This window comes from Sus scrofa, chromosome 15, assembly GCF_000003025.6.
Source record: "Sus scrofa isolate TJ Tabasco breed Duroc chromosome 15, Sscrofa11.1, whole genome shotgun sequence".
Classification (NCBI taxonomy): Eukaryota; Metazoa; Chordata; class Mammalia; order Artiodactyla; family Suidae; genus Sus; species Sus scrofa.
The window spans coordinates 117087162-117108354 of NC_010457.5; the positions used below are offsets into that span (position 1 = coordinate 117087162).

A 21193-nucleotide genomic window follows, 5' to 3' on the forward strand; every position below is an offset into this window, starting at 1 on the left:
AAACATCCTGATTACTTTTCAGAAGGTGTAAGTATGATTTTTAATATCAAAATCTTAGGGTGAAAAAATGAAAAATAAAACAGCATTATAACATAACTACAGATGCAAAAGTCTTAAATAAAATTCTAAAAAACTAATGCAAAGAATTTGTCTAAAGGATAACAAAATATACCAAGTCCTGTTTAGCCATGAATGCAAAATGGTGTAATATTTTTAAAATGTGTTAATGACATCGACAGGCAAAAAGTCTTAAGATCTTCTCAAAATCATTTAATAAAATAAAATATAATCTTGTTTAAAATAGTAAAATAATTGTAAGGAAGATTTGTTTTACTTTTTTTAAGTTGAAGTATAGTTGATTTACAACGTGATGTTGGTTTCTGGTGTACAATAAAGTGGTTGAGAGACATTCTCTTCCATTACGGCTTATTATAGGATACTAAATACAGTTCCTTGTGCTCTAGAGTAGGACCTTGTTGTTTATCTATTTTATAAATAGTAGTCTGATTCTGTTAATCCCAAACTCCTAAATTATCTGTCCCCTACTCCCTTTCTCCTTTGGTAACCATAAGTTTCTTTTTTATGCCTGTGAGTCTATTTTTGCTTTATAAGTTCACTTGTATATTTTAGGTTCCGCATGTGAGTGGTATCATATGGTATTTGTCTTTCTTGTTTACTTAACTTAGTAGGATAATCTCTAAGTCCACCCATGTTGCTGCAAATGGCATTTTGTTCTTTTTAAATGGCTGAGTAATATTCCACTGTATAGATATGTCTTCTTTGTCCATCTGTCAATGGACACTTAGGTTGCTTCCATGTCTTGGCTATTGTAAATAGCACTGCTAAGAACATTGGGGTGCATGTATCTTTTCAAATTAAAAAGTTTTCTCCAGATATATGCCCAGGAGTGGAACTGTTGAATCATATAGCAATTCTAGTTTTTTTCTTTTTTTTTTTTCTTTTTCAGCCACACCCACAATATATGGAAGTTCCTGGGGCCAGGGATGGAAACCATGCCACACTGCAACCTACACCACAGCTGTGGCAATGCCAGATCCTTAACCCACAGCAGGGACTATTTTTCGATTTATGAGGAACCGCTAGACTGTTTTCCATAGTGGCTGCACCAGCTTACATTCCCATCAACAGTGTAGGAGGGTTCCCTTTTCTCCACACCTTCTCCAACATTTGTTATTTGAGACTTTTTAATGATCTTTACCTTTATATTGACTTGTAAACCTACAGTCAATATTTTTTAAAAACAAGAATAAACAGGGAGTTCCCGTCGTGGCGCAGTGGTTAACGAATCCAACTAGGAACCATGAGGTCGCGGGTTCGGTCCCTGCCCTTGCTCAGTGGGTTAAAGATCCGGCATTGCCGTGAGCTGTGGTGTAGGTTGCAGATGCGGCTCGGATCCCGCGTTGCTGTGGCTCTGGCGTAGGCCGGTGGCTACAGCTCTGATTCAACCCCTAGCCTGGGAACCTCCATATGCCACGGAAGCGGCCCAAGAGATAGCAACAACAACAACAACAACAACAAAAGACAAAAAGACAAAAAGACAAAAAAAAAAAAAAAAAAAAAAAAAAAAAGAATAAACAGAGCATGCCAACTATCACTAATATTTTTAAACATTGTTCTGGAAACTGTGGCAAACGCAGTTGGAACTAAAAGTTAGTAAATGATGGCTAGTATCTTTAGAATTTGGTGTTGGAGAGATATAAGAGAAACACACTTAAAATCAATAGCTTTCCTCTATATCAGGAATAATAGTTATATTTATTAACAGAATATCCTAGTTCACCAGGGCAACAAAAGAATCAAATATCTAGAAAAATCTCAATAAATAGCTGCATGTGTAGACACACACCACACACACACATAAAACAGATTAAAAACTTTATGAAGACATATAATGGAAAGCTTAAACAGAGAAACATACCATGGTCATTAGAAATCAACTTTATTAATCTACTATAACCTCATTTATCCTCTAGAAAGACTTTCATGACTTCCTTTAGTCATACTTCTCATTCTTATCTTAGATTTTCATAGAATCTTGGGGCACTGAACTATGAAGGCATGTACCACACTGTTCTGCAGCCTTTAACCTAACTGTTCACTCCCACTAGAATAGAATACAAGTACCAGGTAAAGCAACTGAGGAGATGAAATAAAGGGATGGAGAAGAGTACGAGCAAATCTAACAACATTTTATTGGAAACCCAGGAAAAGAAGGCATCTAAGTAGAAAGAAGACTGTAAGTTTGAGATACTGAAGAAGACTGCCGAAATGTCTGTCCTAGAGCTGAAGGATGCTTTTTACACAAGAATTCTCCTCACCTACAACTTCAATCAGTCAAAGTATCAAGTCTTAAAGAAGGGAGGGTAGAAGAATAGCTTTTACCCTTTCTGGTCCCTACCCTCTTCCAAGGATGGAAAGAGCCTAGTTGTGGTCCCTGAAAGAAGAGATACATTAAAAGATATAAAAAGCAGAGGAAAAAAAAAAAAAGAAAAGAAAAGAAAAAAAGCATGTTTGCCAACCCACGATTCCAGAGTCTGAGAGATTAATTTTGAGATATTAAAGCTTAAAAAAAACAAGAACTTCAGGCAAAGTAAGAGTGTAAGACTTCTATATAGTCTCCATGCCCTCCTTCCTGTGCTCTGCTTAAGAAAGGAAGAAGAAATTTCATCTACTCTCACCTATAAGTACATAAATCTAAAAAGACAATGTATAGAACACTGGCAGAAAGAAAAATAGACCTTAAAAATGTCAAGGTTAGAGGAATTACTTGGGTAGCCTTGATCCCATAAAAGGTAACGTGAATGCCCAATGAGCAAGAGACTAAGAATTCTGCCCAGGGAGCACACATCATTTTACTCCAGCATTTACCGGGAACCAGTTCCCCATCCTAGACAAGGTACAGCTTATGGAAACTTGGCTTTAGACATTTTCTCCACAATTACGGTGAAGTTGGGAGCAGAGGGAAGTTAATTCCTATTTTCATCTCATCAGCCCCTTTATCGAGTGAGGGAAAAATACACCATCTTTTTATTCAAACACTTACTAATTGACTCTACAAATAAATACAGGTACAGCCTACGTTAGGCACATGGCAGGGGCTGGAAGAGCAGGCATGCTCCCTGGTACAGAGCGCATCAACCTCATAAAACGAGAGCAGAGAGAAGCAGATACACTGCCACCTCTACTCTAGGACTGGGAGGCGGCACCACCTACAAAGGATTTGGGAAAGTCAGACAAAAATAAATGACATCTGGAGTTCCCATCGTGGCTCAGTGGTTAACGAATCTGACTAGGAACCATGAGATTGAGGGTTCGATCCCTGGCCTTGCTCAGTGGGTTAAGGATCCGGTGTTGCCGTGAGCTGTGGTGTAGGTTGTAGACGTGGCTCGGATCCCGCGTTGTTGTGGCTCTGGCTTAAACGGGTGGCTACAGCTCCAATTCAACCCCTAGCCTGGGAACCACCATATGCTGTGGGAGCGGCCCAAGAAATGGCAAAAAGACATAAATAAGTAAATTAATTAATTAATTAAATAACACCTAAGATGAAACCCAAAGAAGGCAAAGTTAACCATCGAAAATGAATGTTCCAGACAAAGGGAAAACAAATTTAAAGCCTAGAAGGCAAAACAGCTTAGCATAGTTTACAGAAATAAACATTTAAAGAGGCTGGTGAAAAAAAAATGCTGAAGGAGAAAAGGGAACAGGAGGAACCACGGAAAGACAGGGCTGGAGAGAGGAGGAGTGCCAGACCATCAGGCCTTACTAACCGAGTTTTGAAGCCTGACTTTTGCTTTAAAAACATTAAGAGGTGCCAGTGAAGGGTTCTGGCCAGAATTGAATATTTTGAGAGCTCTTGAGCTGCTGCATGAAAAGTAATCTGAAAATGAGACAAGTTAGGAAATGGTGAAGCCAAATCGTCAATGACAACTACCATAAAATAAAAGAGAAAGCAGAAAACACAAAAAATACGGAAGTATTTTTTATCAACAGTCCAGAAAGGAAGGAACAACGATGTTTAGAAAATAGCTCTCACCCTGTTATGCCTTGGATTAAATCCACTCTTGCATGTGCCCTACAGTTGTCTCACTGTCCTCTATCCAACATCATTCCCAACTTCTTTCATCAAATAAACCTTCCTTCCCTACTATCCTAACTGTATCAACCAGCTCTCCAACACAATAGCCACTTGGCATATGTCACTATTTACATTAATTAAAATACAATACACTTTAAATTTAGTTCCTCAGTAGCAAGAGCCAGATTTCAAGTGTTGAACAGTAACAGATGTCTAGGGGCTACTGAGTGCCCAGCACAAATACGGATCGTCTCCATCACTGCAGAAGGATCTATTGGACAGTGCTGGGCTACAGACACACCTAAATCTGCCTCTTCACCACATAAGCCAATTCAGCTGTCTGAGAAGGCAGGTGTGAAGGCAAACTCGCTGTCTCACGCCCACACCTTGTGTATTAATGAGCTTCACCATGTAGTGAAGAATCATGGTGTACAAACCATAAGACAGGCCCTGTGTTTTGGCTCATTAATCCTCACTATGCTCCGAAGAAATAGAAAAGCAGCAGTCATCACCCATGTTTTATAGGTGAGGACACCAAGGCACAGAAACTAACCTGCCTGAGGCTATAAAATCAATAATGGAGTCACAAATAAAAGCTGGAATCCCTAATACCCCGACCAGTGCTCCATTCATTAGAGTAGTCATGGCTGATTTAAGAACCCATGAAAGGAAACTACTCTGTTTTCACCTGACCCAAGCAACCACCTGCTCTATCAAATGGCTTGCTATACACACAAGAGGGTCAAATCTATTAGGTGTGTACAAACACACACACACACACACACACACACACACACAGACCCAATATAATATACATGTATGTTTATGTGTCTGTATGTAAAAAATAAATAAATAAACAGAAGATATGTATTCCCTGAGTTGCCCCAACTATCTCATCACATGTGATGGGAAATAAAGGATATTAAACACACTTACCAAAACTAACAGCACCAAGGTATAGTACATTTCTGCATTACTATTTTTCAGTTGCATTATGTTATATAATTACCTATAAAGAAAATCACAACCTAGAAGCTCTGCATTTCTGTAGTCCTTACTTGCCTCTGTGACCAGACCAAGTCCTGGTTTTTGTGTGCTCCTTTCAAAACTGCAGAAGCAATGGGGCACAGAGAGGCAATTCTTGCATTTTCATTTCAACTAGTTCATTAACTGAAAAGAGTAAAATAATACATAAGGAGACATGAACCAAGTTATAGATTCGTTTTTTACGGCAACATCCATGGCATATGGAAGTTCCCAAATCAGGAAGTGAATCGGCACCTCCACAGGGACCCGAGCTGCTGCAGTCAGATTCCTAACCTACTGTGCCACAGCAGAACCCCCCAAGCTACAGATTAAAGATATAAAATCCACATACGGGATTTGCTTGTGAATTCTCATGACAACAGCGATTTTTTTTTTTTGACCACACCCACAACATTTGGACGCTCCTGGGCCAGGGACTGAATCCAAGCCACAGCTGTGAACTACACCTGTTTCAGCAACCCTGGATCCTTAACCCACTGCACAGAGCTGGGGATAGAATGTGTGCTGCCACAGAGACAATACTGGATCCTTAACCTACTGCACCACAACGAGAACTCCAACAACAGCAATTTTAAAATGCTGCCACCAGCATTCACTAATGTGTCTCTGTGCTCTAATGCTGCAAAACAATTTACCCAGAGGTTCATTTGAATAATGTAAAAAAATCTAAGAAATAATAATGATGGCACTTGCCTAATGTCTGAATTCTTACATATTTTAACTGTGGTTATACTAAATATGCAGAAAAACAGAAGAATAGAATATTTGAAAACAATTTTAAAGCACTGGGAAGCATACAAAATAGTTACTTACATGCTCCTAATTCTTGCCTTATTAATAAGTATAACTCAATCTACAGAATATAAAAACTAAATGAATTTTTCCAGAAGGTCAAAGCTTCCAAAACTAATTTGACAACTGTTTCTGAATTAAAAAAGCAAACCTCTCCCAAATATGTAAGTACTGTAAAGGAAAAGGGCATGAATACTGATTTAAATCCAGACTATAATGGCCATGTTAACTTCATTTGCAGAAGACAATAGGGCCATCAACTTGGGCAGTAGTCTTTGCTTCATCGTAGCCCCTGAGTCAAAAATAAGTCATCAGGAAAAGTTTCTAAGTTAAACTACTTACACAGCATTCCTGGAGGCTCCGTAGGAAAGTAACAGCTTGACTATATCCACGTGCCCATTCTTCACTGCATCATGAAGGGGCGAGTCGTTCTGATACCCGGTGGTGTTCACCAAAGCCTTGTGCTGGAGCAACAACTCCACTACCTTCAGGTGCCCATGATTGCAGGCTTCGTGCTAATTAAAGAAAGAGGAGTGAGAAGCGTGATGAGGAAGAGCAATGAATAATATCATAACACAAGCACACTCTAGAAAAATAAATGTGAACATTAACCAGTAAATTGGTTCTTCCTAAATATTCACAGAGACCATAAGCTGTTGACAGAGAAAAAGCAACTATTAATAGTCTCTATGGTAAGATACATGGTAATCAAGACTTAAGCAATTCGTGGAAAAAGAGTTTTTCATTTGTGCCTTGGGTCAAGCACTCTTTTTTGAAAAGAAAATGTAGCTTTTAACCAATTATAGTTTCTAAATTGTTCTACAGTAAGAAATTTAAAACAATTAGAAAAAAATCACAGAAAATACTCAACAACCAGATCATGCATAAAATCTGAAATTCTTCAAGGCTGAATAGAATTCACTAAATCAGGTGCTTAGCTATATATAAGCTAAGTGGTGCACCCGGATGTACACGTAAGCACCCAAAAAAGCAAATATCCTAGAATGAATACAAGACAAGCCTCTCTATTTGCTGAAGCTACAGATTACTGTATGGCTGGTGCCAATGATAAGAGAAATCACACAGAGTAGGTGCTCAAAAGAACTTAATGAATGAATGACCTAACTGGTAACAATGGAATATTCCAAGATGCTTCACAAGCAAATGGTTCTTTATTTCTAATGACCTGCTAACAATGCCACTATGTTGTTTTCTAGTAAATCTCGGGCACACTGTGCTTTCTAAGCACATACACTCAATATTAACAGGCAATACACCACAGTAAATGTCTCTAAGTTTATTTCTAGGAGAAAGGAATAAACTAGGCATAAGATCCTCTAAATAACTCACAAACTTTTACTACACTTTGTTCTAGTGGCTTAAAAAGAAAAATGGACCTTTCTTCGAAAAGGTTAGCCACCCTATGGAATCCAAACAATAAAGTGATTCTGATCCGGACTAAACACTCCCAGTTTAAAAAACTAACAAGGACAAGTCATTCCATACAACGTTAAACCTTTTTTGCACCTAATACAGTGAGAATCTCCTAATTCCCATAAATTTGCAGTTCACAGAATAAGGGCATCCACCTCATCTCCTGACACTTCCAAGGCTACAGTCTAATCACACGCAGCACTTGTTCCCGTATATTTGGGCCATTCTTTTGTCAGACTATCCTTCGCAGTGTGTTCTTAGTAATAATAAGAAAGACTTTAAAAAATGTTTAGGAGTTCCCGTTGTGGCGCAGCGGAAATTAATCCAACCAGGAGCCATGACGTTGAGGGTTCCTGCCCTGGCCTCGCTTAGTGAGGTGTTAGGTTAAGGATCTGTGGTGTAGGTTGCAGAAGCGGCTTAGATCCTTCGCTGCTTTTCACTGTGGCTAGGCTGGCAGTTGTAGCTCCGATTGGACCCCTAGCCTGTGAACCTCCATATGCCAGGGGTGTGGCCCTAAAAGAAAAAAAAAAAGTTTAATGTGAGCAAAGATTTCTGCTGCCTCTGTATGTCTGCAAATGTGAGGGTGTGAGGATAAGTCAGATCTTCTGTAAGAATCACTGCCTTGTGATATGTTCTTAAACCTAGCTCCTCGGACCTCTCTTTGTTCCTAAAAATGTGGTTTCAATGACATGCCATGCTGAAAAACAGAGCCTGACGTCACTTGTAGCAGTTACCCCTCCAAAAATGAGCTAAATTCAGCAATAAGGTATGTATAGCTGGATTCCTAAATCTAGATGGAGTCAGTCAAAAGACAGCCTGTCACCATTGAAAAGCTAGATGAAAAATAATCATTTACGCTTGTTGAAAATATAAGTTCTTCAGATTACACAGATGGTGTCTATAGGGCAGAGGATTATATATAGACAACTACATAACTATAAACTAACTATAAAACATAAATAGAATGGTAATGAAAAATAAACAACTAGAAAACTACCAATGGCGTCCATCCAGCGTGGTCTTTAACATTCGGGTCGCTTCCATTCCCTAAGAGGTATTCAACAGAAGGTATGTCGCCCTAGTAGAACAATGAGAAAATAGAAAGAAATTAAAAATCGTCAAGGAAAGAAAAAAAATTAAGATTTCTGGATTTGTTTTTAAGATTTGGCCTTTTTGGGACTAGAATAAAATTTAAATCTTTTCTATGTTATTGCTCTTGCGTCAGTAAATCATATGTATGCATGAATTGTTCTGCGGTACCAAGTCATCAAAGTCATGCAAGTCCATCTCTGAATAGGAGTACAAAATCTCTGCTATTAGCAACCTGTTCCAAAATTCATTTCAAATGCCAAATAAAGGACACTAGCCAAAGATCAGCTGGTCATAATGAAATTTTTAAAGTCATAATTTCGTTTGTAAAAATATCATTTTTGAACATACATGAAAATGAAAACATCCTTTTTGAACATACATGATTGTTTAAAACTAAATTAAAGCCAAGAAGGCTGCTCAGTGAAACCACTGTTAAAAAGCCTAAACCACTGTCTTATTGGCAGTTAATCCACTTATCCTCAATACATTAATTTAGTTTATATTCACCTTAATTGCTCGAAGATAATTTTTAGGCAAAAGCAAGGGTTATTTTCTCTAAAAAGAACTGACAGCTTACTCTGAAAAAGGCTGAATAAATAAAAGTTACATATGCCAATGTTATGTTTTGAGAAGAGCTTCTTTAGGGAGAAGGAAAACTCTCTCCTGCCATTCCCACTCGCATCTTTTTTTTTTTTTTTCTTTTCTTTTTTGGCTGAACCCACAGCATATAGACGTTCCCAGACCAGAGATGGAACCCATGCCACAGCAGCAACCTGAGCCACAGCAATGACAATGCCAGATCCTTAACCTGCTGAGCCATCAGGGTAATCCCCCACTCTTTTGAAATGACTTTTTTCCCTATTGGCTTGCTAACGTATAAGTCATTAAGTCACTTAGTAACATTGATGCTTCCATTGGGTTGTTTTGGACTACCTCTCAAATACAGCACATCTTAAGATGGTAGCTTACTCAGTTTTCTTTAAAAAAAAAACAAACAAAAAAAAAACTCCACATATAACATATATTTTTAAGTTCCTAAATTGGCAAATATTTAGTTCCTCAAATATTCAATGAGCCTAAAAAACAAGAATTCTGCATCTTTCAAACCAATTGCCCCACTTCTAATAAAAAAATATTTCCCATGGTTTCTTCGAGGTGAAAATTCTACACCTTGAGTGCAAGCTAACATGTGTTTAAGACTTTTGCACTATATTTAAGTCAGTTCTGAATGAGCACAGGAACATCTGTCAAGATACTAGTTTGATTTTTTTTTTTTTTTTTTTTGTTTAAACAATCCTATCTATATTGGTACAGATGAACTGCCGGAACCACACACATTCCCAACCTTCACTGGAAGAGTCACATGGAACAGTCACACAGAGACAATCACAGTGACAATCTAGAAACTAAAAGCAGAAGCTCTTTTAAGGTTGCTAGACAGTGCTGTTTCCTTTCATGTCGCCTCTTCATATTATCAAAGGTGTCTGCTGTTAACATTTCACTCCCAGACTTCCCCTAAATGTATAGTTGATTTGCAAACTTCTTGCTTTTTATACCTGATCTGCTTTTTCCTCTCTAGTATTTAAAAGTTTGTCGTATTTTCTCCTTCTTCTTTCTGTAAATTTAATGTCATGCACATAAATAAAATTATGATAATTAGATAAGGTCCACTGTAACTGTGTGAGCTTGAACCAATATAAAGTTTCCGGAAATAAATTAACTTCTGCTGCTGATTTCTTTAAATTACTTTCTTCTCAAACAGAATAATTTCTGAGTTATAAGCACTCACTTTTAGGCTTCCCACAGCTTAAAAGAATAATTGAGATTCTCTTAAACCACAAGGGGGAAAAAAATCATCTTAGGAAAAGATATTTACTAAGGCTTATAAAAAAATTTAAACAGACTTGGTATTTTCAAAAAATACTTTAAAGGGTGAAAATAAGGGGGTATGTGTCACATTGAATTTTCTTACTGCTACCCTTTCATTCAAAGGAAATATTCTTCACACATTGGTGCATATGGCAGCAATATAAATTAATTTCCAAAGACAAATACACATATACACAAAGACTCTTTTTCCTTATATAGGTTAGTTCTTCTAAAATACTATTTCTATTAAGAAAAACATATCTTTATAAAAATAGTATAGGACATTACAATTAAGTACAATAATGATGACTTACCCAAAATGGTTAAGTTTTTTCCACATAAATGAACTAAACAGACCTAGATATAAGAACAGACACTATCAAACTCTTAGAGGAAAACATAGGCCAAACACTCTCTGACATAAACAACAGCAACATCTTCTCAGATCCACCGCTTAGAGTACTGACAATAAAAACAAAAATAAACAAATGGGACCTAATCAAACTTCAAAGTTTCTGCACAGCAAAGGAAACCCTAAACAAAACACAAAAAGACAATCCACAGAATGGGAGAAAATCTTTGCAAGTGAGTCAACTGACAAGGGATTAATCTCCAAAATTTACAAACACCTTCTGCAGCTCCATACCAAAAAAACAAACAACCACATCCAAAAATGGACAGAAGATCTAAACAGACAGTTCTCCAAAGAAGACATACAGAGGCCCAAAAACACATGAAAAGATGTTCAACATCACTCATTATTAGAGAAATGCAAATCAAAACCACGATGAGGTGCCACCTTACACCAGCCAGAATGGCCATCATCCAAAAGGCTACAAACAATAAGTGCTGGAGAGGGTTTGGAGAAAAAGGAACCCTGTTACACTGTTGGTGGGATTGTAAATTGGTGCAACCACCATGGAAAACAGGATGGAGAGTCCTCAGAAAACTAAAAATAGAACTCCATTTGATCCAGCAATCCCACTCCTGGGCATCTATCCAGAGAAAACCATGACTCGCAAAGACACGTGTACTCCGATGTTCATTGCAGCACTATTTGCAATAGCCAAGACATGGAAACAACCTAAATGTCCATAGACAGAGGAGTGGATCAAGAAGATGTGGTACATACACACAGTGGAATATTACTCAGCCATTAAAAGGAATAAATACCAGCATTTTTAGCAACATGGATGGACCTAGAAACTATCCTGCTAAGTGAAGTCAGCCATACAATGAGACACCAACATCAAATGCTTTCACTGACATGTGGAATCTAAAACAAGGACAGAATGAACTTCTTTGCAGAACAGATGCTGACTCACAGACTTTGAAAAACTTATGGTCTACAAAGGAGACTGTTTGGGGGGAGTAGGGGGATGCGCTGGGGTTGTGGGATGGAAATCCTATAAAATTGGATTGTGATGATCATTGTACAACTATAAATGTAATAAATTCATTGAGTAATAAAAAAAATGAACTAAACAGGTACCTAAAATTTCTCCTTCTTACAACTAGATGTTGTTTAAAAAAAAAAAAAAGTTTAATAGTCATCAGAAATGGAGCTCTAAAATAAATACTTCCCGGTGTCTTATTTACTTAATAAAATAATTTCACAGATGATTCAAACACCCCAGCCATTGTGGCAATAAGTTACTAGTGTTACGAATATGGTAGGTGACAAAGGGAAAAAGGGATACTGACTCCTAGAGGTGCTCCAGAAATTAAAACTTTAAAAAAGAGCACACATGCCAGTTGGCTTAAGTCCTTTGCTAATTTTTTTAGGAAGCTAGTATGGAGGATATGTAACAAGAGAGCCTTAGAGTAAAATGAATTACAAAGTCAAACCCCAAAGGATACTCCTCACAAGAGATTTTCTAAGAGATCCGCATCACCTTTGTTATGTTAAGCACATCATCATTTAGAAGCTGCCTTTAAAATATTATCCATTATGTCTGTACCTTAAATACATTACCATATCCCAATCTCAGGCCATTCTTCTATCTCTAATCGCTCAGTGCTGGAGTATAAATTATGAGTAATCATTACCATTGTAAGAATCTGTGCTAGAGAACCTTGGGCAGGTTTACACCAATATCGACAAATTCTCAAGAGAAATAACAGAGTAACAAATCAAAATTTTCTCTATGTATGACAAAATGTCAAGTGCTAAGATCTTTTTATTTTATTACATCAGAAGAGTTAACAATGAATGATGATCTTAGTTTCTTGTTAGGCATAAGACTTCCTCATAAAATTTCTCATTTGTAACATAATGTTCTCAGAATCACTCTAACCAAAGGTGTCATAGATATTCAAGTACAAACGTGGGGCATACAGAGGGCACAGTGGAGCTCAACTTTTGTTCAGGTTAAATGAGAATATTCGCAACACTGCAGACATAGGAAAACATATAAATAAGGAATTTAAGAATAATCCTGTCTAAGGTTTACGTTCAAATGGTGCTAAATGTCCAAAATCTAGCTGGCTGGCCTGTAAGCCCATGATCCTCAGGGAAAAAGGATTTGAGAATTAAAAACATAAACATTACCTGCTGATAATACAGTAACTGTCTATGTTCAGGCAGCCTGAATACTTAGGCAGTCTGGATATTTAATAGGAGCCTTCCATTGCTAAGTACGCAGCTTTTCAAGATAAATAAGGTAGCAGATGCTTTACATTAACCCAGAAGTCCCACTTCTAGGAATTCATCCTAAGGATATACCTGCTCACATAGGAAACAAAGACTGCTTTACTGCAGCACTGTTTATAAAAGCAAAAGAATGAAAACAGCCATCCATCACGGGACTGGTTAAATAATAAAAATTCATGGAACACTATGCTACTAGAACAATGTACAGAAAATATATACTAACATGGAAAGCATTTGCTTATATTTATATAAAGAAATCAAGAAAGGAGTTCCCATCGTGGCTCAGTGGTTAACAAACCCGACTAGTATCCATGAGGATGCAGGTTTGATCCCCGGCTTTGTTCAGTGGGTTAAAGATAGGTGTTGCCGTGAGCTGTGGTGTAGGTCACAGAAATGGCTTGGATACAGAGTTGCTGTGGCTGTGGCGTAGGCTGGTGGCTTCAGCTCTGATTCGACCCTTAGCCTGGGAACCTCCATATGCTGCAAGTGTGGCCCTAAAAAAAAAAAGTAATCAAGAAAGTAAGAAAGGGCTTGTCAGCAAGAGGGGTGGCTGGGGATAGAACTGGGAGTGAGACTGTCTCCCCAAAATAACTTCTACTCTTATTTTCAAAGCACGAAGTTATTACTCACATTTTGAAATTACATTTTAAATGGGGAATATAAATCACAGAGCCTAATTGAGGAGTCATATAATAAACAAAAAGCTAAAGAAATGTAAATACAAACAAAATAAGGTCATCATAGAAAAGAAATTCTGGGAATTCTGAAAAGATTCATTAAGAAAGTGAGATGAACCTTCTTTTTTCTTTTGTTTTTTTTTTAGAAGGTAAGATGGTAGCTAGATTTTGAAGGTTAGATACAAAAGACTGCGAGGGAAAGGGGAAAGATGCAGAGGAACAAATCTAAGAAGCAGAAAAAAAGTGCAAAGTATCAGTAGCATTAATAAATGCACCTGAATAATTCATAAGTTTAAAGTTCAGTATGTCAGAAGAGGGTTCAGATCACAGTTGAGTGAAAAAATCGTTCATTTATTCAACAAATATCAACGTACTACATGCCGGCCAATGTTCTAGACACTGAAGACAGAACAGTGAACAGACAACTTTGCTCTCATTTTAAAGACACAAAACAAAGAGATTTATAATAATAACATCAGGAAAAAATAATAGGGAAAAAAAACAAAACAAGCTAAGGGTATGGCAGAGACTGCTATTTTATATAAGTTCAGAAAAGTCACTGAAAAGGTGACATTTGGGCAGAGATGTGAAGAAGGACGAATGACATGGGGCTGTGTAGGTCATAAGGAGCACTGTGGATTTCATTTTAAGTGGGCCAGGAAGTTAAGGCTAGGGCAGCACAGAAAAAAGAAGTTCTGACTCTGATCAGATGACTTCTGGCTATTACACAGAGAACTCAGTGTAGGAAGAATAAAGGGACCATTCAGTATAGAAAGGGGTATGTATACCTGGTGAAAGGCTAATGGATTCATCTAATATATTACTGGTTTTCCTCCTTAATGTGGCATCATTCCAGAAAGCAACAGGTAGAAATTGAAGCAATCTACATTTAGGTATTAGTTTGAAAAATGGAAAAAAAATATTTATTTTTATGCTAGCTACTTATGTCTGTGAAACATTAATTACATTATAATATTATTATAACTTTTGTTATATACATAACACACACACATTATATAAATAAAACCAAGAAGACAAAAAATACAGTCTGATTTTTAAACTCATGCTTTTGCAAAAATCAGACTAAAATGTAACCAGAGCCAAATCCAAAAATTCAAGTTGTTCAAAGGATATGCAAAGCCTAGAGTGTAGTCATATTGTAGGTCCCCCCCTCTTATTGGCACCAGATGGATTCTACTTGCATCATTTACTGGAAGATAAAACAAGGGGGGAAAAAAAGAGTTGGAAGAAACTCACTTAAGTGCTTTTGCCTTTCTCCATGGAGAAATACAGGAATCCCTAGATTCAATGTTCACGCCATGTTCTTCCCAGATGTTTTATGTCACTCACCAGCTTTATGTTCAGGGGCCTCTAAACGGTTCTTTCCAGACCTCCCAAAGTTCCCTATCCATGCAAAAGATCCAACGGTTTCCCAGTGAATTTACTGAAAGATCATAAAAGCTATCCTAACTTAGTACTAAGCGTTCTCATATTTTCATAACACCTGCACAAATTCACAGACCAAAGTCTATAAAACTAAGGTGCCAGCTGCTACTCTCTATGTGTAAAATTTGGGTCAGTTTCAAAGATTAACCATTGCAAGTATACCTCATGGTTGACAAACAAAGCCAGGTTCAGAAAACAAACACTGTCTCATCACAGGTGTAGAGGCAATAAATAGTTAACTCAATGAACAGGTTAATAAAAGGAATGGCTAGCTGTGGGGCCCAGAGAAGTCCCTTTGTGGTGAACCACAAAAGCCATTTCTGTCAGTCAATTTTCCAGGTCATTGAATAAATATACAGACCACATCTTGATCCTTCCAGATTCTGGCGGTGCTCAGGATGAGTGCCAAACATACAGAGGCTTGTCACCTCTCACAGGGCCCCCGAGCTCTTAAACTAGGTAAAGACGTGTTGCCAGCAGTAACTTGGCAATTGTCTGTCAACATACATAAAGCATGAGAAGAACGGGTACGAAAAATGTTGAAAACTGAACAAGACCATATGGAATAGATAATAACAAAAGCGCTTGGCAAAGTTGAAGCTAAAATAAGGAAATAATGGTTTTCTCCTGCAAGGTCGTGCCCCTCAGGACCTGGTGCCACAGCTCTGATACGGTCCCTATGAATTTCTGCTTTTCTGGGTCACAGGAAGCATCACATCTGGTTGAGCTAATTATGTTAATAATCTTATGTCATTTTTCATAAGCTCCAAAGCAACTGTTTTATACTAGGTCTCATTCTGCAGTTGTATTTCAGACTCAGCATCCTACCTTAATTGAGGCGATATGGAGCAAAGTCTCCCCGCGATGATTTCTTTTCACAGCCGTAAGGCTACTGGGTGACAGCTTCACTGCTGAGGGGCTGGACATCATTCGTCTGTAACTTGGACTATTCAGTGTAGAAGGGGGCGTACCTGGTGAAAGGCTAATGGATTCATCTAATATATTACTGGTTTTCCTCCTTAACGTGGCACCACGTTTAAGCTTGTTTGAAGGTGGTGAAGAACATCCAGGCGATGGCACATTTTCGGAGAGCACTGTTTGCTTAACAGAATTTCCGCTGGTGCTCGGAATGCTGTTCCTACATCTCTTAGAAACGGGACTGGTAAGTCGGCTGCGGCACCCACGGTTCCCATTATGACGTGACGGCAAGGATTTCTTAGATTCATCTAAGACATTTTCACAGAGAGTCTTCTCAGGAGTCACTGCTTCATTCTTGCTCTCCATTTCTGGCGACTCTATATGCTCAGCCAGTGGTAAAGAGACTTCGGTGAAGCTTCCCAAACATTCAGATTCTGTTACAGAGCCGCTGGCTAGTAAGTCTATTTCGCCATTCATCTGCGGACTAGCAATAACAGATGGCTGGCTACAGAAGGACACCAGCTTTTCCTTAAACTCCTCTTTGGAGTCCAGTTTACCATCTTCTTTTTCTGCCTCTAAATTCCATTTCTGGTTGATTTCAGCTAAAGTCTTCTTTTTCTGTTTTTTTCTACATCTTGTGGAAGCCTTCTTAGCCCTCTCAGAAACATCCACTGGAGGGCTTGTAGAGACAAACTCATACAGGGAGGCCTGCTGGGCATTTTCATCATTTATCATAGGAGGATGGGTTTGCACCGAAACTTTACTCACAACATACCTGACCTTCTTACTTCGAGGACTAAACCACATTTTTATTGAATTCTTCTTATACTCTGCATCACTAAATAAACTTTTTCTAGATGTTTCTTCTTTCAAATCTGATAGGATAAAAGGAAAAGAAATCTGTTACATGAACTTAATCTCTTCCAACTTGAGCTCCCAAAGATTTTTGTTGACAGTTTCCTTAAGGTGTATCACCTTTTCTTGGGGTACCTCTTCCTCCCCCTCCCAGATTATGAACTCCCTGAGAGCAGATATTCTCATTCAACAAATATTTACCGAATCCTATTTTATTCTATACAATGTTCTAGGGGCTGGAGATACAGCAGAGAATAAAACATGAAACATACATTCCACGGGAAAAGACAAAATATACAAATAAATAAACAGAACATAGTCTGCTGTATGGTCGTGATAAGAGCCACAGGGAAAAGCTATACTAAATAAATAAAAAGATTGATAAGCAGATACGAGATTTAATAAGCAGCAGTCAAAAAAATTGACTTGTTAATTGATGCTTAATTTTTTTAAAAAGACTTTTGAAAACCAACCAGTATAATTCACTGTATCAACGAACTGAAAAGAAAACCATGCTATTTTTCCTCAACAGATATAGTTCGTTGACAAAGTATTCATTCATTATTTTTTAAAAGACTGAGCATCATGGACAGAAGGAAACATTTTCAACCTGATGAAGGACATCTGCAAAAACGTGCACCACCAGCACCACGCTGAATGAAGAAAGAATGAAACTATTTTGTCCTATTATCTCGTTCCTATCATCAAGAATAAGGCAGATTCAAAGAAGAGAAACGGATGGCTGACAGGCATATGAAAAAATGCTCAACATCACTAATTATTAGAGAAATACAAATCAAAACTACAATGAGGGGCCACCTCACCCCATTCAGAATGGCCATTATTAACAAGTCAACAAATAACAAATGCTGGAGAGGTGAGGAGAAAAAAAACTGTTGGTGGGAATGTAAATTGGTAGAACCACTACAGAAGAGTATGGAGGATGGAGGTACCTCAGTAAACTAAATATAGAGCTCCCTTATGATCCAGCAATTCCACTGCTGAGCATATACCTGGACAAAACTTTTATTTAAAAAGATACATGCACCCCTATAGTCATAGCAGCACTATTCACAATAGCCAAGACACGGAAACAACCTAAATGTCCATCAACAGATGAATGGATTAAGAAGATGTGGTATATACAAAATGGAACATTACTCAGCCATAAAAAAGACAAACTAATGCCATTTGCAGCAACAGGGATGTGAAGTAGCCAGAAAGAAAAAGACAAATACCATATGATATCACTTATTTGTAGAATCTAAAATACAGAACAGATGATCCTATCTAAAAAGAACAAACAAATAAAAAACAGAAACAGATCATGGCCAAGAAGAGCAGACCTGGGGTTCCCAAGGGGGAAAGGGAAGGGAGTGGGACGGATGGGCATTTTGGGGGCTTTCTGGATGCAAACAGTTATATTTGGAATGGATGGGCAATGGGATCCTACTGGACAGCACAGGGAAATGTGTGTGATTGGGTCACTTTGTTGTACAACAGAACTTGACAAAACATTGTAAATCAACTATACTTTAATAATAATAATAAAAAAAGGCAAAATGTCTACTCTCACCAACCCTATTCAACATCATACTGAAAGTTCTGGACACCACAGTAAAGTCAAGAAAAGATAAAAGGCACACAAATTGTAAAGGAAAATATGAAATTGTATCTATTCACAGCCGACTTGACTGACTTTATAGAATATTGCGCAAATAATCTTTTAAAAAATTAATAAAACAAAGTGACTTTAACAGAGTCATAGAATATAAGGTCAATAACAAGTTCAACTGCAAATGTATTTCTGTATACTAACAGTGAACAAACGTAAAATGAAAAATGAATTTTTTAAAAACTTTGGTACTATTAGAGTTCCCATTGTAGCACAGCAGGTTAAGGACCCAATGTTGTCTCCGTGAGAATACAGGTTCGATCCCTGTCCTCAGTCAGTGGGTTAAGGACCTGGCATTGTTACAACCTGCAGCATACATACGTCACTGGTGCCGCTCAGATCCAGTGTTGCTATGGCTATGGCACAGACCTTAGCTGCAGCTCCAATTCGACCCACTGGCCCAGGGAACTTTCATATGTCACAAGTACAGCCATAAAAAGAAAAAAAAAAAAAGCACTATGTATAATAGTACCAAAAAATATACTTAAGGATAAGTCTAACAAAAATATGTATAAGTTCTACTTGCTGGAAAATCATAAAATATATATGAAAGAAATTCTATACAAATTGTGATATACCATGTTCATGAACTAGAAGACTCCTTATTGTCAAGTCAAGTCTCCCAAAACAGATTTATGGACTATAACATAATCCCAATGAAATTCTAGTATGCTTTTTTTTTAAAAAAATAGACAATATAATTCCAAAGTTTACATGGAAAAGCAAAGGAACTATTATGTGGAAAGGCAGAAAACCTAAAATAGCCAACACAATATTCAAGAAGAACAAAATGGAAGGACTCATACTGCTTTCAACTTACTTCAGACAAAATGAATCTAAGGAATTAAAGATAATTGTCACAAGTTTTCAAGTATCAGCTAACATAACCTCAAGCTACATAAATAAAAAACAATGAGTGAATGAACTATAACTACATACTTGAAATATACTCGAATCCAGATACAAGAGTATGTATAATACCCAGAACTAATCTAATGTGTTAAGTCAGAACATGACCATCCCTACAGGGAAAGGAGGTAGGTGACTGGAAATGGGCAATGAGAGGGGTTTCTAGGGTACTCTTTATCCTTCCGGATGAGTTCCATCTGTAAAAATTCTTCAAACTATACATTTAGGATGTGTATAGTATGTACTTAAAATGAAAGTTTTTTAAAAAAAAATATTTATAACCAGGAATTAAAACACGAAGATTCAATAGAATTTTTAAAAAGAAAAGAGGAATTCCCATTGTGGCTCAGCAGGTTAAGAGCCTGACATTGTCTCTGTGAGGATGTGGGTTCAATTCCTGGCCTCACTCAATGGGTTAAGGATATGATATGGCCTCAAGCTGTGGTGCAGGTCACAGGTGTTGCCTGGATCCACCATTGCTGTGGCTCTAGTGTGGGCCGGCAGCTACACTTCAATTCCACCCCTAATGTGGAAACTTCCATGTGCCACAGGTGGGTGGGGGGTGGGTGGAGAGAGAGAGAGGGAGAAAGAGAGAGAGGGAGGAAGGAAGGAATCACTGTCCCTAAGTAGAAAGTGTGACATTTTGTGGGTAAGTACTCATGTCCAAATACCTTGCTGCTTCAGCTAAGGTCATTAAGGAAGGCCTCTCTGAGGAGCTCACTTCTGAACTGAGACCTAAATGACAAGAAGCAAGCAGCCACATAAGTAAGAATATAAGAAAGAGTTCCCCAAGGAGAAGAGCAAGTGCCAAGGTCCTAAGACGGGAACAAGTTTAGCCTATTCAGTGGACAGCAGGGCAGTGTGGCCGGAGCTTGGAGAAGGAGCAGAAAATGAGGGACATGAAGTCAGACAGTAAGCAGAAGCATTCAGGTTCTTGTGTGGGTACTTTTTATTCCACCAACCTCTGAAGTGAGAGGCACTGGGACTTTGCAGCCACTCCCCTAGTAATCATATACACACTAGAACTGCAAATGTGTAAGTGCAGCTCAGACCTTTTTCAACTCAGGCTCCAATATTCAACTGTCTACTTAACAACTCTACTTGCATGTCTACTTCCAGGATGTTCCTCACTTTGACATGACCAAAACCAGGCTCCAGATCATCCTCCCAAACCTGCTCCTCCTACAGCTTTTCCCATCTCAGTATACGGCACACCCATCCGTCCAGCTGCCTTAGGATAAAAAGCTTAAGAGCCAAACTTGCCTCTGCTTTCTCTCCCATACCCTGTATGCAAAATGCAAGTTCTATCAGTTCTACCTGAAAAATGCATCTAAAATCTGGCCACTTTTTATGCGTCCATTCCTGCCACCACAGCACCATCCTCTCTCACTATACTATTACCTACGCTCCTACATTCTTTCCTGATTTTGTCTTTGCCTCCTCCCCTCTACGTCAATTCTCAACATAGCACCCAGTGGTCCTTTTGTAATTGGTCAGATGATTCCACTAAAGCCCTCTGGAGACTTACAATATGACTCTGAATTAAAGTCGAAATTTTAGTCTACAAGGCTGGGAACAATGTGACCCTCCATTTCCTTCAGGATCCCCCCTTCTATCCTCCTCCTTCCTCCCATTCCAGCCACTGGGCCTCCCTGTTGCACCTCAAACACAAGGGGCATGCTTCTGCCTAAAAGCCTTCACATTTGCTAACCCTTTGCCTGGAGATTTCT

General features: G+C 38.2%; 1 protein-coding gene across 1 annotated transcript in view; it reads right to left on the minus strand.

The window, feature by feature from the left end:
- Nucleotides 1–21193, minus strand: part of BARD1 (BRCA1 associated RING domain 1) — an 86407-nt gene that overhangs the window by 37679 nt on the left and 27535 nt on the right. The window contains exons 4-6 of the mRNA XM_021075146.1: nt 15935–16899; nt 8367–8447; nt 6278–6450 (exon numbers count right to left, since the gene is read on the minus strand). Of these exons, the coding sequence (XP_020930805.1) occupies nt 6278–6450; nt 8367–8447; nt 15935–16899 (1219 nt within the window). The remainder of the gene's footprint in view (nt 1–6277; nt 6451–8366; nt 8448–15934; nt 16900–21193) is intronic.